The sequence below is a fragment of the Calidris pugnax genome, unplaced genomic scaffold (assembly GCF_001431845.1).
Source record: "Calidris pugnax isolate Ruff unplaced genomic scaffold, ASM143184v1 scaffold54, whole genome shotgun sequence".
Classification (NCBI taxonomy): domain Eukaryota; kingdom Metazoa; phylum Chordata; class Aves; order Charadriiformes; family Scolopacidae; genus Calidris; species Calidris pugnax.
In genome coordinates, this window is record NW_015090864.1 from 13,328,356 (window position 1) to 13,353,991 (window position 25,636).

At 36.2% G+C, this 25,636-nt stretch overlaps 1 protein-coding gene across 5 annotated transcripts in view; it reads left to right on the plus strand.

The window, feature by feature from the left end:
• The window catches only part of CUL2 (cullin 2), a 46,708-nt gene extending 21,278 nt beyond the window's left edge, over window positions 1–25,430 (plus strand). For 4 of the 5 annotated variants that reach the window (XM_014945107.1, XM_014945110.1, XM_014945108.1 and 1 more), the window contains 15 exons: window positions 2,438–2,534; window positions 2,628–2,738; window positions 3,902–4,064; window positions 5,216–5,340; window positions 6,959–7,066; window positions 9,238–9,297; window positions 9,690–9,818; window positions 9,923–10,009; window positions 10,506–10,658; window positions 11,043–11,120; window positions 13,303–13,369; window positions 15,332–15,534; window positions 18,191–18,292; window positions 19,032–19,148; window positions 24,829–25,295. In XM_014945107.1, the coding sequence (XP_014800593.1) occupies window positions 2,438–2,534; window positions 2,628–2,738; window positions 3,902–4,064; window positions 5,216–5,340; window positions 6,959–7,066; window positions 9,238–9,297; window positions 9,690–9,818; window positions 9,923–10,009; window positions 10,506–10,658; window positions 11,043–11,120; window positions 13,303–13,369; window positions 15,332–15,534; window positions 18,191–18,292; window positions 19,032–19,148; window positions 24,829–24,960 (1,732 nt within the window). In that variant the 3' untranslated portion in view covers window positions 24,961–25,295. Of the gene's footprint in view, window positions 1–2,437; window positions 2,535–2,627; window positions 2,739–3,901; window positions 4,065–5,215; window positions 5,341–6,958; window positions 7,067–9,237; window positions 9,298–9,689; window positions 9,819–9,922; window positions 10,010–10,505; window positions 10,659–11,042; window positions 11,121–13,302; window positions 13,370–15,331; window positions 15,535–18,190; window positions 18,293–19,031; window positions 19,149–24,828 lie in introns of all 5 variants that reach the window. The other variant, XM_014945105.1, reaches the window with a different exon arrangement.
• The last annotated feature ends 206 nt before the right edge of the window (window positions 25,431–25,636 follow it).

The following is a 25,636-nucleotide window of genomic DNA, read 5'->3' on the forward strand; positions in this document are numbered from 1 at the left end:
CTGGAGGTGTTCAAGGCCAGCTTGAGCAACCGCTAAGGGCTTTGAGCAACCTGATCTAGTGGAGTGTGTCCCTGCCCATAGCAAGGGGGTTGGAACTTGATGATCTTTAAGGTCCCTTCCAACCCAAACCATTCTATGAATACTCACCCATTGAGGAAACCTATGTTAAGCTACTAAAAATTCTGTATGAGGAGGGAGGGTGGGAAATGGGGAGTGTGGACATATGTTTTTTAAAAATCCTTACATGATCCTGGCAGTTGTTCTGAACTTGTAATTTGATTGGCAACCGCATGCTCACTGCCTCCATATTCAGCAGTCGATTTAAATTCTTTCCTTGTTGCATACTACCAGCTACCATAAGGCAGGCATGGCCAGTTCCATTGCTTTCCTTCTTGTCTTTATGCTCTCATGCTCTGCTTCAAAAACCTGTCTCCTCCCTTGCAGCTTTTCCATGGAGCATTTCCCTCGCGTACTTTTACAGCTTTTTCCTAATGATACATTGATCTTTGAATCTCCTGGGCCTGACCTTTGCTGCCCCCTCTCCTCCTGCATCTGCGTGGGCTTAAGGTCTGTGAAGTGGCCTGTGAACCAAGCAGAGGGGAGCTGGGTCTTCACCTGTTATCACAGTAATTCTTTGTGTTTGTGTCACCAATATCCTTCCAGGTCCAGAACCCCGTGTGCTAGAGGCGGACTGGACTGTCTCTTGACAGAGCCCTACTTTGCTAATATACTTAACTTTTAATAATGTAGTTTCCTCCACACTGAAATGGTGCTATGTTCACAAGCTGCGTGTATTCTGCAGCTTGCCATGGTCCTGGGGTGCTCTGGGATGGAGCTGGGTCCAGGCCGTGGTCTGGTGTAACCCTTCTTCCCTCTGTGACACGCTGCTGCCGCTGCCATTGTCTAACCAGACCCAGCAGAGGGACGTTGGCAAGAATGTGGGTGTGATTACATGTACCCAAACTCAGACTTATTCCATTGGTTCAGCTACCAGAACCAGAGGTAACCTTCCTGTCCCCCGGGGAGAAAAAATCAGACCATCCCTGTTGGAGCAGTCACTCATTAGGTCAGCTCGTTTGTAGCAGGTGACCAAGCTGCACAAACCATACAGTCACTGCTTGTAATCTCTTATAGAACTAGTTCTTTCCACCCATCATGAGCTTAAGTTTCCAGATCTTAGGATGCCATAGTATTTAAAAGCAATACACATAATTAAAAGTGTTGTGAATATATGAATGTGGTCTGGTGTATGTCATACCACAGCTGCTGTGGCTGTCCTGGTAAACCTCCCTAGCTCATGGGCATTCTCTGGAGTTTTTATCAATTCCAAACCAAAGTTAATGAAATTAGCAAAATTATTTCTCCCCCATTCCACCCCAGCATAGATGGATATATGGTAATGTTTGGGGTTTAAATATTTTTTCTGCCTTTACTTTTTTTTTCCCTTTGAATATATTTTTTTAATATTGCTCATATAAATTACTCTCTTATAACAACATAAATAGTTTCTATCACAGAACTTATTTTGCCTTTTCAGTGCAGTCTGATTAAAGTTAAAGTTCTTAGTCTATATACATGTAAATGTGTGTATATATGTATTTTAGAAAGAAATCCTTTGAAATTACAACTGCTGCTGATGCTTAAGTGTAAATATACTTCTATAAATCATATTTTAGTCCTGTTTAACACCTTTGGAGCACGGGAATAGTTTTTACTTCTTTGTAAGCTGTATGTGAAAGATGGTCTTTGACAAAGTCTCTGCTGCTCTGAGTGTGGGTCTGTTATTTCCAATCTTTGCAAGGGAGTGAACACTAATGTCTTTAGCATGCAAAACACTTGTTTTAATTGCTTTTGTTTTCAACTGAATGGGACTAAGGATAACTTTTTCTTCACTTGAACGTGCTCATTTGAAGCTAAGAACTTGACTGGAAAACATGAGATTTTCCTTTCAAATGTATGATTAAAAATTGTAATAATGTGCCTAGAATGTTATTTGTTCCACTTGACATCTGCATGTTGAGTAGTAATTATTCAGAAAAGCAGATAGCATGCTTCTTGGTATGATGTTGGCAAAAATGTTTTTTATTTTTTTTTGGCAAGGGCAGGTGTGTGAAAGTAGTCTATTTGATAAAGGCTACAGATGTGAGATGAAACTTACTGTAACTTTTAGAGCACTTGCTTAGAATACGTAATTTGGAATACTTCTATCCTTAGCAAACACTTGGAAATTTCATGACCTGCAAATGCTTTTGAATAGTTTATGAATTGCTGTCTCAACAATTTAAATGTATGGGCATTTTTATTTTAAGATTGGCAAAATTGAAGAAGATTTATCTAAGCAGAGGAACTGGAAAATGTTTTCATCCAATATTATTTCATTCAGATGAGTTACACTAGAGACCTAGATTCTCATGAATGTTTGCTTTGCCTGTTTCAGTGATCGCTGTGGAGAAGACCCAAACCAGAAAGTAATCCATGGGGTTATTAACTCCTTTGTTCATGTTGAACAGTATAAGAAAAAATTCCCCCTAAAGGTAGATATACACTTCTGATTTATGTTTTTAATTTTGAATGTTAATCTAGTATACTTATTATTTATCCTTTAAAAAAAAAACTTTCCCTTTTAGTTTTATCAGGAAATTTTTGAGTGTCCTTTTCTGAATGAAACAGGGGAGTATTATAAACAAGAAGCTTCAAATTTATTGCAAGAGTCAAATTGCTCACAATACATGGAGAAGGTAAGAGATTCTTCTGCACGTGTGCAATAAGTAAAATCTAATATTATCAATTTACTGATGATATATGGTTTCCTGTACAGTTCCCACAGCTGTTCTTTGTGTTGTGCTTTTGTGCAGTTTAAACTATGCTTTTTTGGTGGCATTGTTAATCTGAATATAAACTACAAACCTTGTCTGTGAGTGGGCTGTCAGCTTCAAGATATTTCATAATAAATGATATATCAATCACATGAAAAGTAAAAAAAAAAAAAAAAAAAAAAAAAAAAAAAGACAAACTGAAACACATACTTCTTTACTTCCTTATTTTGCTTCTGTTCATAGTAGCATAAGATCAAAGTTTTAGCAATATTACTGAGGTGGATTTTCTTTTTGGTTTTCTTTGGTGTATGAAGTCAGGTTGTGGTTGAATTACTTGTAATTCTTATACGTTGCTCGAGAAAACAAAGATGAATACAAGACTAGGAGTCAGTCGTGGGTGCTCTACTGTCCACACTAACAAGATGGAAGACTTGAGGAGAAGGCTGTGAGGTTACTGCTAACCATAAGGAGCATAAGCTCGTGGTTACACATCTAAGTTGAAATTCAGGGACAGGCTGAGACGTCAATTAAACCAGAAGAAATGCAGATTCATTTTGTCTATCATTAGCAGTCTGCTGCTGCAGACTTTCCCTAGGCTCCCCTCATATTTACTGGATATAAGTACTTCTATGTCAGTATTCATGTGACTTTTTTAATGATTATGCCTATTTCCTTCATTGGAGTTTTAGAGATAATTTTTATTAATAGCTCAGTTGTACACCTGTACCTTTTGAGCAGTTGTTTATGTACAAGCAGACAGGTTTGGAACAGTGAAGTCATATAATTAGGTATTGTGGTAAAACTTTTTCAGAAGGAATAAGAAGCATGGTAGGAGAAACTGAGGATGACTGGTCACACAGTTGAGGGAAAGAAGAAATTTTGAGAAGAGAACTATTGAGTGCTATTAGACAGTAGTGACTGAGCCTCGTCAGTACTTGGAGTAGAAGATGATGTGCAGTCAGCAACAGCTTGATTCAAAAGAGTGAATTTAATTTTTCAGCATCCCAAACAAGTTTTTTTTTAACTTTATTTACTTATTGGTTGCTAGTATTTCATCAGCTCTCAGTTTTAAAACTTGTCTGTAGGTTTTAGGTAGATTAAAAGATGAAGAAATGCGATGTCGGAAGTACTTGCATCCCAGCTCATATGGGAAAGTGATTCATGAATGCCAACAGAGAATGGTAGCAGATCACTTGCAGTTTCTACATGCAGAATGTCACAATATTATCAGACAAGAGAAAAGAAGTGGTAAGTCTCAGTGGTCACAAAAAGTGTGCAGTGATTTTTGTTCATTTAGCATTGCAGTTTACTGTGACCTTCTACGTGGCTAAGCTTTTTCAATTAATATATATGTTACTTATCTAGAAAGCCCGGTTAAACACTGAACGACATTTTTCTTTACCATGCTAATCATATTCATCCTTCCAAATATATAGTCAAACCCTTCTTTTTACTGTTAACAACCCTTCTTTCAGCCAATACTCCTTCTCTTTCCTTGTCTTAGTCGGCTTAAAAACACACTGAAGTCCTGTGTCCTGTAGAATTGATCATATTTTATGCTTGTGTTTTCATTTGTAAACCAATGGCTCTGTCTTTACAGATTTCTTCATCATCATTTAACAGGTCAGGAGTACAAAATATTTTGGCTTCTTTTCATAGCCACTTTTTATTGTCCTGAATTATTTGTGACCTCTGTTCCCAATAATTTTTACAGAAGCAGATGCTCTTATAGTTAAATTCCCCACCTGACTAAAAAAAATTATGCTTCCTGATGACTATATGCCTCTTATCCTTGAAAGAATGCTTATTCTTGCATGGAAGATGGTATCTATTATGTGAAACAAATTATTTTTCACAGTCAAACTCAAATTGTATCTAATAATACTGTTCAGTTTCCAGAAAGTTTTGGAAATTTGATCTGAGTTTGGATCCATTTTTTGGGGAAAAAAAAAAAAAAAAAGCAGTTGCTTATTTACAGCTTTTCTAACCTGAAAAAAATTTCAAGCCACCACTGGAGGATAACAAAAAGTCAAGGTATCTAAACTGATTTAAGTCAGCTGCTGCTAAGGGAGATTTAGGGAGGCCAAGGATTAAAATAAACCGGCACAATACTTTTCCATACTTGCCCACCTCTCCTCTTGGGGTCTCTCCTAAATAAGCAGTATTGGAAGAGTGAGGGTGTCACAACAGCAGTACTCAGGAAATACTGATATTAGCCCTACTCTTTCCTTTTTTTCTTGTCAGTGATCCAGTACATGTTAATTTATTTATTTTTTCCTTTCAAAACAGTTGGTCTTGTTTCAGTCTTTGAAAAGTTCGGTGTGAAATTATAATACTATATTAAGTGTTGATTTTTAGTGTTTATAAGCATATTCTATAAAAATGTATCTCTGTTACAGACATGGCAAATATGTATACTCTACTTCGTGCTGTGTCAAGTGGTTTACCTCATATGATTCAGGAACTACAAAACCATATCCATGATGAGGGCCTTAGAGCAACCAGCAATCTTTCTCAGGAAAATGTGAGTTTCCTCAGGCAGCTGAAATTACCTATCTGATTAACATTCCTGATGAAATGTTTACCCTTTTCTTTTTAGTCTATTTTGTTTTGGTTTTTTTTTTTTTTTTAATTTTGTCTATATGAAATTGGTTTGGAGCATTATGCATAAATTGTAGCTTCTGATCAGCACGCTTAGCTGTGCAACACATATCTATCCTGAGAGTTGATTGTTGTGATCTAACCAGAAACAACTACAGCTAGATATTTCTCATTGTTGTTTGTTTAATGCTGTCATGGCACGTAGGTCCTTTTGTTCCATGTATGCATTTTTTTTCCTGAATTTCTCTAAGTCAGTGGCATTTGCTGTTCTGGTACATTAGGAACCAATGATTCCATTTAGTTCAATTATATGTTATTTGTAAAGACTTGACAATGTCCTGTCCTGATTTCAGTGTGGTGTTTTTCACTAATAGCTTTGTGGTCTCATATTTTCATGTAGTTTCTGAAAATACTGTAGCTTAATTATTTCACTAAAGTGTGTTTAAACTCTTTTCAGTTCATATGTATTTAAATTACTCAATTCCATATTTGTTCCTCTAGCATTGCTGTTCCGAAACAAACAAGCAAGCTTTCATTTGGCAGTATATTTGTACACGTATACATCTTGCTGTCTAGATCTGTGCTCACTTTGGGATGGTGACTTTAGCCATCCGGTGTTTCTGTCTATAATAATACATAGATAGGAACTGTTGTAAATTCAGTCTTTTATTGACTGCACAGGAGTGCTTATTCTTGTGTAACTCCTGTGCACATACTGAAAATTGACTGAATGGACTTCAGACTGTCCATGAAGTCTGAAGTTTGCTTTCAAATTGTTTGTAAGTTTATTGAGCTTACTTTTTCGAACTAACAGTGTCTACATGTTAGACTCTGTGATGCAAATTCACAGCCTTATGTAGATAAATTCAAAATGTGAAATACTTGCTCCACTGTGTGGATTAAATACTTTGTCATTAAAACATTTTTAATGTGTGACCTGAGAATGCACCTGGGGAGTCCGATGATACAGCCAGTGCATTGCCCACTCTTGCCTTGCTGCCTGCCAGCTTGTCTGTGTAGGGACTCCTCTAATTCATATTAGTCATTTCTGTACAAAATGTTACGCTGAAACATGGTGCACTACATTTGATCAGTAACTGTCCTACATAGGAAAATTCAGAGGGTTCATCAGGATTTTCTGTCTCTGAAGTCAGTGTATAGGAGAAGCAGGAGTTTATTTTTCAGCGGCTTTAGGGCTTGATTGCTGTAGTTGTGTGTTAGCGTTAATGACTTTTGAAAGGACTAGTAAAGGATTTTAGGGTTTGATGGAAAAGATTACACAGCACGAGAGCAGTATAGACACAACTCTGTTTGATAGCAGGGCTGTAAATGTAGCCATAGACTTTTTATTTCTAAAACATGCTCAAGCACAGTAGTGTAAGAGTACAACAGTGCAGAATCCATCTTCTCCAAGACTATGATTTTAACGCTTATCACAAAGAATAATTAGGAGAAAATGTACAACTACTGTAGATATGTTTGTATGTAGATAATACTACTTTTCTCATTAACTTGCTTTCTGTTCTGTCTACGTTTTTTAGATGCCAACTCAGTTTGTGGAGTCAGTTTTGGAAGTACATAGTAAATTTGTTCAACTCATCAACACTGTTTTGAATGGTGATCAACACTTTATGAGTGCCCTTGACAAGGTAACTTTTACTTAAGTAAAAAAGCCTTGGAAAGCAAAATGTGGGACCCTGTTTCAGCCTTACCAGATTTCTCCAGGTCATCAACACATGCTCAAAGATAGAAGTCTTATGCTGTTTTTCTAGTTTATAAATGCAATGGAACAAAAGAAAATACAGTGTCAGGGGAAAAGATATGTATGTGTGACACAAATAATTCAAACCACAAAAATGGAGCTGGCCTATTTAATGTAAATTTAAACGCAGATAACAAATAGACAAATTGTGGTATTTGGGAAGTTTGGTAACTCTTACATGCATTTGAACATGAATTTGCCTGCTGCCATAATGTTTAAACTCTGAGTGTGGTGGTATTACTTACACAGAAGCTTTGTTTAGATTTTTGAAGCTGACTACAAAGAGTATCTGGAAACTTATATTACTTCAGTCACTGTCACAGTAGCTCACTTTTTCCAGGGGAGAGCTGCACTCCAAGTGAAGTAAGTCCTTAGTGAAAGAGGCTTGCTGCTCTTAGCCATGAAGGTAGTTAAGATAACAGTTCTAATTGTTATAAATTTTAATAATAACGATGATGATGATAATAAAATTATAGATAACTGTTGTTATTATTACTACTATTATTATGTTGTTATTGTTATTATTATTAAATTCTGCAAAACATGCAGGGATTGAGTGGCTCCTCCTCAATAAAGAAGTGTGGTTTATCTAATCCATTTGTTAATTTCCCACTCTTTCCCATATATCCTTGTATCACTTTTCCTAAAGAATGTATTTACTACTTTCCTATCTATGTAGTTTTCTGTCCTAGAATGCATGCATAAATTTCAGTGCTCTTTTGTGGTGTATACAGTAATTGCAGTTTGTAGTTAGGGTCATAGCCTAAGCTTTGATAACTTTCAGCCAAGGTTAATCTGGAAAGACATAGTGATGAAGATGCCAGTAACAATATCAATAGTAGTTACCCATCTGTATTTGCGATCGAGAAAATAATTATTTAGTATTTTAAAACAAATGCTTATTTCAGTACCCTGATACATTTCTGTCTCAATTGCAATTAACAACACGTACCAGAAGGTGGAGTAATATGAGATTGACAGTTACATTTGCTGGCACATGGGCAATGTACTTTTTCCTTAAATCTGTCAATACATACTTCACTTCAGTGATCTTTATTACAGTAGGTATTTAAAATCTTAATCTGCTGTCAGTTTTTCATGTGCTATCAAAACTGCTATTGTTGCCTCCAGTATTATTGCAAAAGAGTGCTCTAAGCTTCAAAGAGTTTCATATTTCAACTCATGCATTCTTTTCTTACAGGAATTCTAGGGACTTATATCAAATATTGGAATGTCGAGGCATTGTACAAAAGAGTTGTTTATCAGTTCTTCTTTAGAATAGTAACAATAGTAATGTTTTCCATCTGTAGAAGGAACTATATTCAGAGGAACTATGTTCATATAATATTTTTGATTCGGTGTTAATTTAAATGTGATACATATTTTAGAAACTAATCTTGATGATTCTGATATCTTTGTTTACAGTTTACAATTCTAAACTGCCATTACCTCTTTCCCTTTCTTCTTCGTCATATTCAGGTTTTCTTCAGCTATTATATTTTTTGGACTGCAGTGCTTCACATTTCCACTTCGAACAGTATTTTTTCTCCTCTTTAGTCTATAAAAAAATCCAACAAACAAAAGATCTTTCTTTTCTTACTGTTGTGAGCACACCACAAATGTTTTTCAGCTCAAGATACTTGCTGTTGATGTAAGCTGTTGTTGATGTGCTGCTGCTCAAATCTGCTTCATCTGCAATTGTTCCTCAGTTTTTTCCACCCATACTTTTGGACCATATGTATTGCTGTACACCAAAATCTTCATACTTTTACATTTAAGTTTCTAATGAGAACTTAATTTGTTCTCCCGCTTTCTGCAATTAACTTCTGTTTCTCTACTCTTTCCACTTAAATCTCAACTGACAAATATTCAATGTGCAAATTCTCACAGAGCAGTAATTCAAATCCTTTTATTCATTGTTTCTTTTTTTTATCCTTTGATGTAGTTCGGTTTTACAGGGCCTCGAATGGTCTTTGCACATGTTTTGATTTCTTCAAATTTCATAAAAATTTTTAAGTCATTTACATTTTTTTCTCTTTGCTCTATGTTCCTGTGTAGGCTTTGACGTCAGTAGTTAACTATAGGGAGCCCAAGTCGATCTGCAAAGCGCCTGAGTTGGTAAGTGATGTGTATTATTGTAGAAAGTAATAACACATTTTTATAACTGTCCAATGCATTGGCACAGGGTCCATCACATGAATATCCCTTTCTTGCACTGAGTCAGCCTCAGGTGTATATTTCAGTACTAACAAATAACTTAACCTGCACACGTCTTCTGGGTGTGCAAAATTGGTGCAGCTGTAATTTTTGACACAGAATTTGTTTTTTCTGTGAATGTAGTATGTGTTGTTTACCAATGAATACAGCCCTTGTAATGTAACATGAGGCTGTAGACTGTGACTTATTTCATGCTTCAGCATTTGTGTAGAAGTTTGGAACACCTTGGCGTACATTTGTTCTCAAGCTTGACAAGTAGGTTTGGGTTTGTTTTTTCTTTTTTTAAACTTGAGCTGGCCAAGTACTGTGACAACTTGTTGAAGAAATCGGCAAAAGGAATGACAGAAAATGAAGTAGAAGACAAACTTACAAGCTTCATTACTGTTTTCAAATACATTGACGACAAAGATGTATTCCAAAAGGTAACTTTTGATATTCAATAGATGTTAAAATGTTACATTTAAAGTATACTTGAAGAACATGGTTATGCTTTTAAAAATGCTCATATCTGATTTTTCTTATGCAGTTCTATGCCAGAATGTTGGCAAAAAGATTAATTCATGGTTTGTCTATGTCTATGGATTCTGAAGAAGCCATGATTAATAAACTAAAGGTAACGTAACATTCTTCTAGTCCAGAATAAACATAGGAGTAAGTAATGTTGAGAGGGAGCAGCAGAGGGTGCCAGAGATAACTTCAAACACTAGATCCTGTTTCCAGTAGCTGAAAGGAAAAACTATTTTTTGGTAGTCTATGAAAGATATATGGCCAAATATCACCTAAGCAGTTGAGATATTTATGAGGTTTTGGGTAGTTTTATTAAGTGGGTTCAAACAATTCATATTTAAATTGTAAAAGTACTAAGGACTTTCATAAGCTAGCTCGGTCTTTCAGTTTTATAAAATAATATTGTTCATATAAATCAATGTATAGAAAGTGAAACTAAGATAAATCTGATAATTTTGTTTGTTTCCTGTTGTAACTAGTGTTCTTTGTAAATATTATAACAACACTTCTGCTGACTAGATTTTCATATGTTTGTAGTAAATGTGCATAATTTATATAAGTACTATTTTCACTGTGAAACCTGTTATGATATTTCTTCACAGCAAGCCTGTGGTTATGAATTTACCAGCAAGCTCCATCGAATGTATACAGACATGAGCGTTAGTGCTGATCTCAACAACAAATTCAACAACTTTATCAAAAACCAGGACACGATTATAGATTTGGGAATTAGTTTTCAGATATATGTTCTACAGGTACTAATGTATGTTTATTACTATTGAGTTATTTGTACTTAAATTTTTATGTTTTCATAACAAGTGAAGAATTTTTCTAATTATGAATACTTCTCATAACTTCTCTGACATCTTGTGATCATTGTGGAATAATTTATTTTCATAGTGTTTCTTTGTAAAGTTAACTCACTAGCACACTAAGCAACAGCAATGAAAAATGCCTTGTGTTCTTGTCTTGAATTAATACCTGTGTGGGGCATGCATAACAAACAGTAAAACTTCTGCTATAAGTTGAATGTCTTAAAGCACTATATACTCTATAGATCTGTTTAATAGTGTTATTTTTTTCTTAATATATATGTTGTATGAAAATGCTAATGCTTTCATTTTTCTTGATACCTTTAGGCTGGTGCATGGCCTCTAACTCAGGCTCCTTCTTCTACATTTGCAATTCCTCAGGAACTGGAAAAAAGTGTACAGATGGTAGGTTAGTAGGAGGCTTCTTGTAAACATGTGGAAAATGTAGAACAACTCCAATTAAAAGATTATCACGCTAACAGAGAAAAACCTGAGCTGCTTTATTTTGTTTGTAAATCAAGGCTATCCTGTTCCCAGTCCCTATGAAATTTGGAATAACATACTGAATTTATGTGTATATTTGCATAGCTTTTCTTTATTTTTCACATCTCTCTTCTACACTTTGTGATTTATGAGGGAGATACTAGTAAATACAATCAAATGAACTGGGTTGATTCTTAGCCTTAAAACCAATCCCTAACATTTAGATAAAAAGATTTTGTTTATAATATTAAGTCTGAGGAGGTTTAATAGCAGTTTAAAATGCAGATACAGGTTTCTTGTCCCATATTTTGTAGGAGCCATTCAAAATCTAGCTTCATGCAAACTTCTTTAAAGCTAATTTTATGGATTTTAAAAGCAGTAAAGGTTTTACTTTGGCTCTGAGATTTCTGGAGCTTTCTGTAATAATACATTTGTTTGAATGTTATACCAGCAGTGGTTTTCGTACTATATAAGCTTGTGGGTGGAGAAACACCAGATTCTCAAAGAGGTCACAAGGTCCCCCTTTTTGTATTTTCCTTCAATGTTAATCAGAGTTGCCAGACCAAATCAGAGTAAGCCAAATTGATGAGTACACAGTGTTGGTTACATGGGGTTTAGGGAAGTTTGATCCCATTTTGAGGAAAGGTTCTTGGAGTCTACTTAAGTTTCTCTCATTACCAGAAAGTAGTTAGACGTTAAATTAGGATTAGTCTGCAAGCCACACTTTCTTGTTTCTTTCAAATAGGAAGTATGGGAGCAAAATTTCTGAATTTTTTTATTTAAAAAAAAAAAAAAAAGCAGCAGCTTAAATACTAAAACTAAGGTTTGCAGGCACTTGCCAATAAATGCATCCTGGTTTCTTCCTCTTGGCTATCAGGCTAATATGTAGGATTAAGGTCAAGGGTTTTTGTCTGTTGGATTTTCAACCAGATTTCAGTTGTTTTCAGAGGACACCCAAGAGAATGCTGTGTCTACTAAGATGCTGCTAAAAATCTGTTTTTATGTTTCTTCTTAAATCAAAATGATCAGTCCCTTATTACATATGTTAAAATGAAATCTTGATTTTTACAAGCCTTGCCATAAATTTCCACTTCAGTCTTTGGAGAAATTATTCTTTTCCTTCCTGTCATAGTAACTTTTCTGCATTGATTTAGCCCACAGAATAAGTAAGCTGGAAGCCATGTCCTCAAAAGGTTGTTTGTTTTTTTTTTAAACATTTTGGAATATCTTCAATTATTCTTCAAAATCCAGCGCTTCCTTTCATTTCTTAGTCTCTCTCCATTGCTTGCTAGTTTCCAGGAGTGGCAGGATTGATCGATTGTATGTAATATGAGAATAAGATGATTTTGCTGCTTCTCTGTAAATTTGATTTTTCTTATCACAGTCCATGGGTCATTTATGCCCCTCATTCTCTTATTCTTTGTTGGTGAAAATAACATTTAAATGTGTATAAAAGAGCTTTGAAAGAATCTTCTAGGAATTGCGTTCCTGGAGTCTTCTGGAAAGTGGGTCTCATTTACAGCAGCCAGACTTAGGCACTTTAGTGCCAAGTTTCAAACTGCATAACTAACTTTCAGTTCCCCAAACCCTTTGTTTCTTAAAGAGGAGAGGAATTTTTAAGTTGTTTTTAAGGCTTTTTTGTTTTGTTTAGAGTTATTTTTTTTTTCATATTCCTATTCTGCTTTATATTTTTGTCTTTGTATAATTTAAATATCAGGGGAAAATGCTTTCCAGAATAATTGATGTAGCAGACTAATAAAACCTAACAACATTGATAGCTAAAACCTCCTAGAAATTTTAAATTCAGTAGAGTTGATACTTCTTTGGAACACTAGGTATTTTATGCTTTGAGAGTATGAACATGTCAACAATCTTTTTTGATGTAATCATCAAGGGCTATGCTAATATTAATATGTTCAAGTAGTTCAGTAAATGACTGATGTTCAGTCATCACCCATCTCCTAAGGGAAAATGATTGATCTGCGGTGTTAGCATCCAATCTGGTGAACATAAAACCAGTATTTCTTTGCTGGGTGGTAGTGTGATAATAAACTATTGTAAGTAGTTCTATGTGTGACTAATCATAGTTCATTTTGTTTTGCAGTTTGAATTATTTTACAGTCAGCATTTTAGTGGAAGGAAGCTTACTTGGTTACATTATCTCTGTACAGGTAAAAATAAGTGCTTTCCTAAACTTAGGCTCTATACAACTGACAGTTATTTGTTAAAAGTCCTTTTCAAATGGCAACAGACTTTGGAGTTGGAATATTATGTTGCATATGAAGTCAACTGACTTATTTTGCATTATAAAGTAATTTAATATTTGCTGCTTAGTATTTCCAAAAGTTATGTTTTGTAAGCTTGCATATATTTTCTGTGATTTATTAAATCCAAGTAGAACTAGAATTATACGTACTTAAATACAAAACAGCACTGCAGGACTGCTGACTTATTAAGAATTGCCCTGAAATTGTTTCTAAACTATCAGATGTCTCCTAGCTGAATACTAAATAATTTCAAGGATGCACATTGTACTGAGCAAAATACTCAGGTGTGTAAGTATCTAAGTAAATACACTGCACCTGGGGAAGAAAAATGTCAGGTACCAGTATAGGTTAGGGGTGGACCCGCTAGAGGCAACTACTGAAGAGAAAGATCTAGGGGTCCTGGTGGACAGTAAAATGACAATGAGTAAACAGTGTGCTCTTGCGGCCAGGAAGGCCAATGGTATCTTGGGCTGCATAGGGAAGAGTGTAGCCAGCAGGTCAAGGGAAGTCATTCTCCCCCTCTACTCTGCACTGGTGAGGCCACAACTGGAGTACTGTGTCCAGTTCTGGGCTCCCCAGTTCAAGAGGGACAGGGAACTACTAGAAAGAGTCCAGCGAAGGGCAACAAAGATGATTCAAGGATTGGAGCATCTCCCTTATGAGGAGAGACTGAGAGAGCTGGGACTCTTTAGTCTGGAGAAGAGAAGGCTGAGGGGAGACCTTATCAACGCCTACAAGTATCTCAAGGGAGGGTTGAAGGAGGAGGGAGCCAGACTCTTTTCAGTGGTTCCCACCGAGAGGACGAGGGGCAACGGGCACAAGTTGGAACATAAGAGGTTCCACTCAAATATGAGGAGAAACTTCTTCACGGTGAGGGTGACGGAACCCTGGAACAGGCTGCCCAGGGAGGGTGTGGAGTCCCCTTCTTTGGAGATTTTCAAGACCCGCCTGGATGCAGTCCTGAGTAACATGCTCTAGCTCTAGGCAATCCTGCTTCAGCAGGGGAGTTGGACTAGATGATCTCTATGGTCCCTTCCAACTCTAGAAATTCAGTGAAATTCAGTGAAATATATATCTTTACTTAGGTTTATATATACTATATAGAAATACAAGTGTAAAAAATATCTGAGATATATGAAATTATAACTTAGTATTAGTCAATTGCATTTTATTTCAAGTGCTTTCAGTATCAGGCTTTAGCGACTGAACACCAGAACATATTACATGGAGGTGCAAACCAGACCAGCATACAGGAATGTAATGTAATGAAAATTTAGTTCTGATAATAGAAGGTTACCATTAATTCATACTCGCCTTCTCACAGAAAATCTAAATGTGCTTTCAGCCAGATTTCTTCAGTGCTTTTTTTTTTTTGAATGTCAGTGGACTGTAAAGACTGTAAAGAATGTAAGAATATTGTGAAAAAATATTAATGGACAACCCTTTTATTTTGTTTTTAAACCATTCCTTGGAACAACTTTCCTGTAATCACTATTCTGTGATTCTGTGTAAGCTATTGCTAATTGAAGTTTATGCATTGCAATGCATTGAGGCTACTTGGAATTTCCTTTTTTTATTACTATAAATTATATTGCATTATTCAAATTTAACACTATAGGTTTCCTTTTTTCTTGAAAACACTGTTGTTCTAGTGTTCATAGTTAATGGGAGGGTTTTTTGTGGCAGACCACATTCTGTATGTGTACGTTCACAACATGGGTTTTCATCTTCCCATTCCAAGTGTTAAATGCATACTTTGGTTTGAATTGAATGTATGGAAATGTACACAGGCCTCTAGTAGATAGACTTCAGATGACTCTTCAGCACATTCCATTGGTTTATAAAATACTACTTGTATCATTACAGGTGAAGTAAAAATGAATTATTTGTGCAAACCTTACGTAGCCATGGTGACAACATACCAAATGGCAGTGTTGCTTGCCTTCAACAACAGTGAAACCGTCAGCTACAAGGAGCTTCAGGATAGTACACAAATGAATGAGAAGGAACTGACAAAAACCATCAAATCCTTACTTGATGTCAAAATGATCAACCATGACTCAGACAAGGTACGCAGTAATGATATAAAAAACTGTCATGTTTTCAGGCTTATGATTCTAGTATTTGTTGAGTATTTTTAATATAAAGGAATCCACAGTTTGTGTTTTAATTTTCTAAACTATTATTGACCCTTGGGAACAATTATAAAACTGTGTTTATAAGCAAAGAGACAGGAGGAAGTAGACTATTTGTGTCATATAGGCTCTCTATGCCTATAACAGCATGGTATGCTGAAAAGGTGATAATGCTAGGACCGTTTATTGTTTCTGTTGCCTTTCATCCATATGGCTTTAGGCTCACTGCTGTTGGAGGGGAATACTTTTTAAATACACCACTGTCAGAGCTGTACTCAACTATGGGAGGGAGCCTGAGTAGTAAACCAGAGAGTCTTCCAGAGATCCTAAAAAAAAAATGAAAAATGATGGGATTAAGAGACTGAAAGTAGCAGCAACCATGTTCTTCCTTGCTGACAGATTACAGGAGGGGGAAGGAAGGGGAAAAGGAGCAATGAGGGCTTGTGTGAGAGGATTTTTGCTGTAGTTTGCCAAACTATCACTCCATGAGTTTCATGAAATTCCAGTAATACCTGAGCTTTGTTTGTGCTTAAGGCAGTGGTTGATACAGATTCTGTGCCTGACTCTGTCTCACAGTTCTGTACGACCGACGTGAAACCAGTCCCCGTTTTCCCGTACAGCAAAGGGCACCGCTGTGTGTATGTGGGAAACACCACACAAGTGCTTGTGCGCGCCATATGAAATGCAAGTGTGCACTGCCAGCCCAGAAAGCCCCTTCTTTAGACAGTATCTAGGAATCTGTTCGCTTTGCTTATGAGAAGAAATCCAAAGCTGCTCTGATAGCTGCTTTTTTTTTTACAAAAAAAAAAAAAGGAAAATATTAGAAAATTGAAAGTGCGATCACAAGGAAGATCTGATGCTTGGCTGAAGCATAGGACATGCTTCCAATATCTAGATGAGCTCAGGTTGAACAGTGGCTGGGAAGATGTCTGTTAAACCATGGGTGAAATAAAACACTTTGAAAGTGCGATCACAAGGAAGATCTGATGCTTGGCTGAAGCATAGGACATGCTTCCAATATCTAGATGAGCTCAGGTTGAACAGTGGCTGGGAAGATGTCTGTTAAACCATGGGTGAAATAAAACACTGGTACCTATTCCAGAAACAGCGAGATTTTTCGTAATCTTAGAAAGTTGCCCATTATTTCAAGGATTTACATTTATTTGTCTGTTGTATAATGTTTGCCAAGTTTCTTTAAGCATATGTCATTGAAAATTGAACGATATAGCTTTTCAGCCCTCTTACCTTTTAATGTTTACCACTGCAATTTCTGCAGTTCTTTAACTTCCAGGCTATTGTATTGAAACATCTCTGCTAATTCTGTTTTCTTTGCGCTCCATCCAGCAATGTGAAAGTAGATCTGGAGACAATCTCTCAGCTTAGTTATTCGATAAGCCAGTGAACTTTAGGGGCTTAAGCAGTGAAATTAAATACACTAATTTCCCTTTACCTGTATCTGAGTCGCACAGAAAAGTGCAGTGTATTAAATGCTGTAGTTTGCTTTTGTGTGTTCTTTTTGGAGAGAGGAAAGAGAAACAAAGTTTTGGTAAAGTCTGTAATAGTTCATTAGAATCATGCTTTTTAAGTTCATGCACAATGCACAATTTATTTTGGCTTATACTCGACCATGTAAGCAGAATAATGCTAAAATTTAATGTTAGCTTATATTTCTTAAAGCTGTTGATCTTTGCTCTTTCATGTTAAATTTTCTATACTATGCCTGGATACTATAAAATATTACAACAAAGAATATTTGTTGCAGAATATAAAATTAGAATTAATATTATTTTGAGTATTTAGTATATTTAGAGTATTGACTGTGTTTACTGAAGTATTTGCATTTGAGGCAACCATGGTTTGGCAAAGTTCCAAAGTCTAAGAAGCCCAGTAACTTTATTCTGCTGGAAATTGGTAATACTTGTTTGGACTCTTGCCTGTCAAACTGCAGAGATCGGACAGGTCATCCTGTTAGTTGAGGGTGAAAGTGTTTGGACTGCAGGGAATAGTTACTATTAATTGAAAGAAATGGACTTTCACACGTGGAGAAGAATAGAGATTCTGACAGGAAAAAATTAAAAACATACAGATAGATGTGGAACTGTAGAAGTTGCAGTTTGTCAACTGTTTCTGCTATAACATAACAAAATGCTTAGATGTTTTTCCTTAACTTTTGGAAGGCCACATTAATAATAGTTGTGAAAGCAAGAGTGATCTCTCTGGAGATTTGTCCACAAATAAATGCAAACCCTATTTTCTTTGCAGGGAGAAAATGAGTTTAAATGGAGAGTGTTTGCGACTAAGATAAGAGATCAAAGTATTAGAACAGAAATTGCTTTAATCATATTGACTTGCTAACAATATTCATGTATGTCAGGGTTCTTTATAGTGTTTTCTAAAATAGACTTGATTTCTAGGTTAGTTAAACTGTAGCTTAAAAAATTAACCTGGTTCAAGTGGCATTTTAGAATTTCCACCTACAAATCTGCTGAAATTGTTTGTATGTGTGCAAACCTCCAACTGTTTTTTCAAAGAAAATTGTTGTTATTTTCTAGTTCCATTTCTGATTTTTTAAAATGATTCTTTGTTGCAGGAAGATGTAGAGGCAGAGTCTACGTTTTCATTAAATATGAACTTCAGCAGTAAACGAACAAAATTTAAAATTACTACATCAATGCAGAAAGACACACCACAGGTAAGTATTCTTTGATGTTTCCAGGTTGAACAGCTTAGGAAACTTTATTTTTCTAAAATCAAATTTGTTTTGGTTTGATGTAAGCAGATATGAGAGTCCCTGTGTAAGGTTTACATCACCATAAAGAAATTGTGTACGCTTAAAGCTTAACCACTGCAAAGAATTTTTTTGTACTTAAAATATAGGCAGGAGGAGATGGATTAGAGAGTAAGAAAAAAAGAGAAGAAAAAGATAAACAAGAGCTATTCCTCTTGTACCAAATGGGATTGACGTTTAGCTTGTTTTATCTAATGAGACTTTTTTATTGGTGGTGTTTCAATAAAAGCAACTTATTCCAGGAACAGCAGAACCTGTCCTGTTTTGCTATGATTTTATGTCTTTTGCCAACTGAAATTAACACCAGTGTTGATAATGTGTTCCCTCTGTATCTCCTAAGATGTAGGATTTTGTAGAAGAGATACATGTGCTTCTGAACTCAATACATTGTAGTAAAATATGCCTGCCTTTCTCCCTAGCAAAGTCACTGATTTGGATGTCTCTCTCTTACCTTTCTGCTGATTTTGATGAAACCTGGTATTCTTGATTTACAGGTGTACTTTGCCTGGAATTGAACTTCACCTAGAAATTTGTATTAATGGACTGATTTTAATACAGTAAAAAGTATAGATTAAAGATACTTTTGTGAAGTGTTTATTAACCTTGCAATACTTTAAGCATTACTGTACTTCCTATGTTGCAGGAGATGGAGCAGACCAGAAGTGCTGTAGATGAAGACAGAAAAATGTACCTTCAAGCTGCTATAGTCCGTATCATGAAAGCACGTAAAGTGTTGCGACATAATGCTCTTATTCAGGAGGTAAGAGAAGGTCCTCCTCTTAAGCATGATTTGATGAAAATCATGATAGTTGGGTAAAATACCTGGCCACAAACTCTCCTATGTCGAAACTAATATTTCAATGAAAGTAATGACAACTTCATTGGAGTCTACTTTGAATGTCAGTACTGGAGCAGTAGCTGGGATCCCTCAGTCTCATAAATGTGTCTCAGCACTAAAGCATCAAGTGCTGCTGTGCTTGCTCTTTCCTGTGGGCTGGCTCTGTGCTGATAGCAGTCATATCCTACGAGAATCATTGCCAGAGCTATAAGTTCAATTGAAAACCTGAGTATGGATATTCTAGGTATAGAATTTCCACAGAAGCACCTAGCCAGTTTGGGCTCTAATCATAAAGTTGGATTTTATTCTAATTCATGGCTTAAATTGTAAAAGTTGCCTGGGTATGTAGACATGTACATCTTAATCTTTTTCTGTTGAGTGGTACAGTTTTCTAGGTTTTTTCAGATTCTAGATTAATGATCTGTGAATTGTCACAATCTGGCTGGGAGGGAAGTGCTATTTATTTCACTTTTCTCCCACTTTCTCTTCAGTACTAGTTGCCTGCCTAATCGTATTTCTTATTCCAACCCAACCTTTGCTCCTAACAACCAGTTCCCAGTTTTAGTTTTCTTAGCCTTCCGGGGCATTAATTCTTCAGACTAATTGGTGTCTCCTGAGCCTTGCTGGATAGCCTCAGAGTGGACTGGTAGGAGAAGGAATAGCAATTCCTGCTTTATTGGACCATTTTGAGCACGGGTGGAGGCATCCAGTCATGGTGATGAAGGAAGCAGTCTGCCACACCCAGCATTTAATTTTTATTTCCCCAAAAATATAAGCAGCTACAGAGAGCTTGTAAACCCAGAACTTGCAATGTGAGATATGTGAAAGGCTTTGGATGTTGAAATAGTGCTTGTACACAAATATCCTGAAAGCATATTTGAATATCTAAAACATGAGGCAGCGTAGGTCTTGGTTACTTCTCAAAATCATAGAATCATAAAATGGTTAGAGTTGGAAGTCACCTTAAACATCATCAAGGTTTCCTGTTACTTAAATCATCCATGCAATTATCACAGAGTGGTCATGGTTGGAAAGGACTCTTGGAGATCATCTCCTCCAGGCCTCCTGCCAGAGCAGGCTGGAGAGCAATACAACCAGGCGAGTTGTGAATATCTCCAGAGAAGGAGACTCCTCAGCCTCTCTGGGCAGCCTGTTCCAGGGCTCTGCCACCCTCAAAGGAAAGAAATTTTTCCTCATGTTGAGACGGGATTTCCTGTATTACAGTTTGTGCCCATTGTCCCTTGTCCTGTCACTGGGCACCACTGAAAAGAATCTGGCCCCATCCTCTAGACACCCTCCCCTCAGATATTTATAAGCATTGATGAGATTAATTATGATGAAATCCTGTAATAATTTGCAGTTTAAAGTAGAAAATGGTAGGCAAGCTGTGTTTCATCTTTGAAAGTACTTTTTTCTCCCTACTTTCAAGTTCTTAGAAAAAGTTTTCAAAGTGTACTTTGCTTGAAACCAATTTATAAGGGTGGAAGATATTACAAATTTTTATGTTTTGGAAACAAAAAATCCTTTCTAGTTGCTTCTTCCTTTGTTTAACTCTGGAGGCACTAACTGACATGCTTCTGCTGCACTTTGCTATTGCAGTTCTCCTGCAGAATAGTACAGTCTATTAACATCAGGAACTTTTTCACGTTTTGCAAGAAAAGTAGATATTTTGACTGTTACTCAATTAAAAACTAAGTAGACGGTGAAGTTGGTGCTCCACTTATCACCAGCCACATCTACCTGTATTGGTTTTTTAGCTTTTAACTAAATTTATGACACTTTTGAAAATCGTACGCTTTATCATTTAGTCTTTAGTTCTCAGTTTTGAATACAACTTATATTCTAGGTGGATTAGAGCATGTAAAACTGAAGGCTAGGCTTATAAATAATTGATATCTGTGCTGCAGTATAGTGTGGGGACCTCATGTAGCCTTAATTGAGCAATTGTGAAACCTCAAGCAATAAGGTTAAGCAGTACAAAAATCCATTAGGGTTAATTTTTCCTTCTTTTATTCACTCTGAATTAATTTGTGCCAGTCTCCATGCTGCCGCAGCTAGATTCTTGCTGAGACCTGAGATTAATTCTTTAAAATGTTAGGTGTCTTCTCTACAGTCTGTGATATAGATAAAACCCTTATGCACTTCAGGTTTTAGAGCAAATTGTGGGGAGACAGGTTTTTATATACTTAATGCTTAAACACAAATATGAAAATCTCATGTTAAGTGGAAATTTTACCTAATTATGTCTGCATTGAGCTCAGTAACTTGTTTTGCTTCGTGTTGTATGAATAAGGCCAAGCTGCCAGGAGCTTCTGAGTTGAAGATGTTCAGCTTTCTCACTAGACTGACCTTTATTAAAAAAATGAGTAACCATCACTTCTATTAAACTTTTAGAGTATGCATAACTAACTTCTTGGCTGTCCAACTTTTTTTTTTTTTTTCCCTGCTAACCTTGTAGTAAGACTTGATTTACTGTCAAGAGCCTTCTTATTTCTTAAAATACTTATTTCTGATATTGTTACTAATTATGGTGATGTATAAACATAGCTCTTGTTATTTTTATCATAATGCTTATATACTTAAAAATAATGTATTCACTTAAAATTTCTAGCCTGACTTCTTGAGGAGTAAGAATGAATCTTTTGAAAGGAAATCTGTTTGCTATGAATGGTTAATATTTTCTTACCTCATTCATATCGTTTTCTGATACATAAGGGCAGAATTATACTGTTGTTAGAGAGATGATTGAAAGACTCCCAGCCTTAGTGTAATTAGCTCTGATTCTAGCAGCTGGACTATAGCACCCCACATTTCATTTAGGGTGAGGTGTCCAGGAAAATACTCAAGGCCCTGTGCTAGACCTATATATGTCAGCCTGCAGGCTTTGCCAAATAGTTAATTGTTAGATATGCCCTGATAGCTCCATGCTGCTCCACTTCCAGAACAAGGTAGCTTTTCCCTTAAGTTAGATGTGCCCTGATAGCTCCATGCTGCAGTCACTTCCAGAACAAGGTAGCTTTTCCCTTAAAATGAAGAAGGTCAGTGGAAGTAGTGGAGGGGAAAGGTCAATGCAGTCATTGCCAGAAATTTATTTTTTTATTCTGATCATCAGGTATTTCTATGAAGGTCAATTGCAGTCATTGCCAGAATTTTTTTTTTTTATTCTGATCATCAGGTATTTCTATCCATCCTTCTTGTATTCTTTTTGATTAAAAACAAAACCAGAACACCCCGACCAATACAGAATTCTATCTTTTGTTCTCTCTGTCCTAAGTAAATATATGGAGTAGGATGATGACAATCAGTTTGAGTGTAGGGCTGAAGCCAGGTGAAATCTGAGCAGATCTATTAGCTTGTTAGCACCGAGGTCCTTCTCATTTGTGCTGCTGTGGAACATACCAGACCCTTGGCTGCCAGCCCAACAAAACTCGCTCTTTTGAGCTTTTTGTTTGCTTTGCTGGGTGAGTTCTACCTGGTGAGCTCTGTTGGCTCACAGAGGGCTCTAGCAAGCTCTAGGGCTGGGACAAGGCCAGCCATGGAAAGTTGTAAAGAAAACAGGAAATCCAGCTGAAATAAAAATCACTTTCTTCACAGAATTAATGAGAAACTATAGGCAAAATATATTGTGACACTTTAGTAGTAAGATCTTTTGTTTGCCTCACCATTGCTAGGAAGTGGAGAGGAGAAAGTAATTTTCTTTGCTGCAGGTTGGCTACAAGAGTAAAATGTGAAAAAATTTTGAAGTTAATAGATCAATATATTCTGTTACTACACACCATTTCCTCCTCTTTTCTACAATGGGCAAAACTGAGAACTATTAGGAGACACCTAAAGTTTTACCTACAGCTGCAGTTCCTTCCACAATCACAGAATCACAGAATCTTAGTGGTTGGAAGGGACCTCTGAGATCATAGACTCCAACCACAAAAAAAAAAAGAAAAAAAAAAAAGAAAAAACCCCAAAAAAACACACCACACCAAACGCCCACCAAAAATACCGCATCCACCAACTAAACCCCACACTGAACACCTCACCATAAACCAATAACCTTGGGCACTAGAGCATGCCCTGAAGAGCCATGTCTATACGTTTCTTAAATACCTCCAGGGATGGTGACTCCACCACCTCCCTGGGCAGGCTGTTCCAGTGCCTGACCACTCTCTCAGTAAAGTAATTCTTTCTAATTCTTTCTAATATCTAATCTAAATCTCCCTTGCTGCAACTTCAGACCATCTCCTCTGGTCTTGTCGTTCGTCCTTTGGGAGAAGAGGCCAACACCTGCCTCTCTACAACCTCCTTTCAGGTAGTTGTAGAGGGCAATGAGGTCTCCCCTCAGCCTCCTCTTCTCCAAACTAAACATGCACATATAGATTTGTTTTTAAGATAAATACTTTTTTACTGTATGTATTGCAAAGTTCCAGCGTAGCCAGATGGAGTTGCCAAATCATACAGATTGTATCAAATTGTGTAGGAAAGGAGGTCAGTGGAAGGGGGGCTGCATTTACAGCTCCCAGGCAGCTGAGCCTTCCAGGACCAGGTGTAAAGCACCGCATGGGCTGGAACTTAGAGCACGACACATCCAGCTCCCATCTCATCACAACGCCAGTAAAGTAGCGTAACTTTACAAAATGGTTACTGCTTTGGCTCTGTCTTTTGTGATGAAAAGTGTCAGTTAGGGCTTTTCGGCAAATTTCCTGAAAATGGAGTGTTATTTTTTTGTCTTGAAAATTTGATTGTCTAGTGTGCTAGAATCTCTGAGGATAAGTTGTATTTTTAATATATTTAAACTGTGCTATTCAAGAATGAATAAGGTCTTTATAGTCATATTTTTTGGTAATTTGCTATGTACTTGTTTCCATGTGTTCTAAACATGTCTTTTTAATGCTATAAAGAACAGGTTTCACAAACCTTTATTAAATGAAAATGTCTTCTCTATCCTTTTATGATAACAGAAGTGGTGATGCGAAGAAAAATGTGTTTCAACTTCAGAGATAGTTTTGAAAAATACGATCAAGTGAAATATAACCATTCAGAATGGTATAAAGTATTATGAAAACTAAAGTTAACACATTTTTCACACATTTAGTTTTCAAATAAGACTGATGTAATTTGGGAGTCTGTAAACAAAATAGTCCAGACCAATGAAAGTACATAAACAGCAGTAAAAGGGACCTTATGTAGGAAGAGAAGTCAGTTGGCAGAGTCATCACAGAAAGGCACGTGGTGTTTTACAAAATTTTCACTTTACTTAAACTGTGACAATAATCAAGTGAAGAAATGTGTTAATATTAGAATAATTTTTGACCTGAATATTTATCTTCATTTGTATTTTGACAAATTAAGCAAGCAAGAGAACTGAAAAGATCTGGTTAACATGCAGGCAAACTAAGTGGTGAGCTGAGCAGTCAGTTTAAATGTTCTGACAATAATGTATGGAGACTATTTGTTGATTGTTATAAATTAACTATCCCAGGTTTATTTAATACTGTTTTTAAAAGAAAAATATACTGAATTTGCCTTAAAGCACTTAGCAAATATTTCAATAGTATTTATAACTGTTGTAAATAACAATAATACAAAACAACGTTTCTTTCTTTTGCAGGTAATTAGCCAATCAAGAGCTAGGTTTAACCCAAGTATCAGCATGATTAAGAAGTGTATTGAAGTTCTGATAGACAAACAGTACATAGAGCGAAGCCAGGCCTCTGCAGACGAGTACAGTTATGTAGCATGATGTCGCTCCCCTGCAGGTATGATTGTAAGGAGATCATTGCTGTCACTGTTTGGTGTGTTCCTGTGGGAAGAGGCAGGCCTGTGCCTCCATAATTGGTCACTTGGCAGCCCCTGTTTTTCTGCTGTTTACAACATCACCAGTGCCATGTCATGAGCGTCAAAGAAAATGCCTATAGATATTTCAAGCTCATGTCATTATGACATTTCTTAAAACTTTACTAAAAGAATGAGTGAAGTATTGCTGAAATGTGGAAAATTGGTTGGGTACCATGCTTTTTTTTTTCCTCCCCTTTCACGTTTGCAGTTGATGTTTTTTAATGTATCTTAAGACAAAGTAAAAAAAAAAAACCTAAATATTGTAATATGACAGATAACCTAATAATTGTATCTACATTAAAATGTAAAAAAAATGACGAACATGATACTGCTGCTTGTCAAATAAAAAAATAAAGTTATATAATGTGTCTCGAATGATTGTAGAAATGGATATAGCATTAATGTCTGTAAATATTATTCAGACCTAGAAGAGTAAAAATAATGTTTTGTGTTTGGGTTTTGGATAACCTCAGAAGTAGATCTGACGTAAGAACAATTTTATATAAAACAATACCAGGTATATTATGTTTGATGTGATTATAAAAAAATATTTATGGTTAAGTGCACATCTTGTTTTCTTG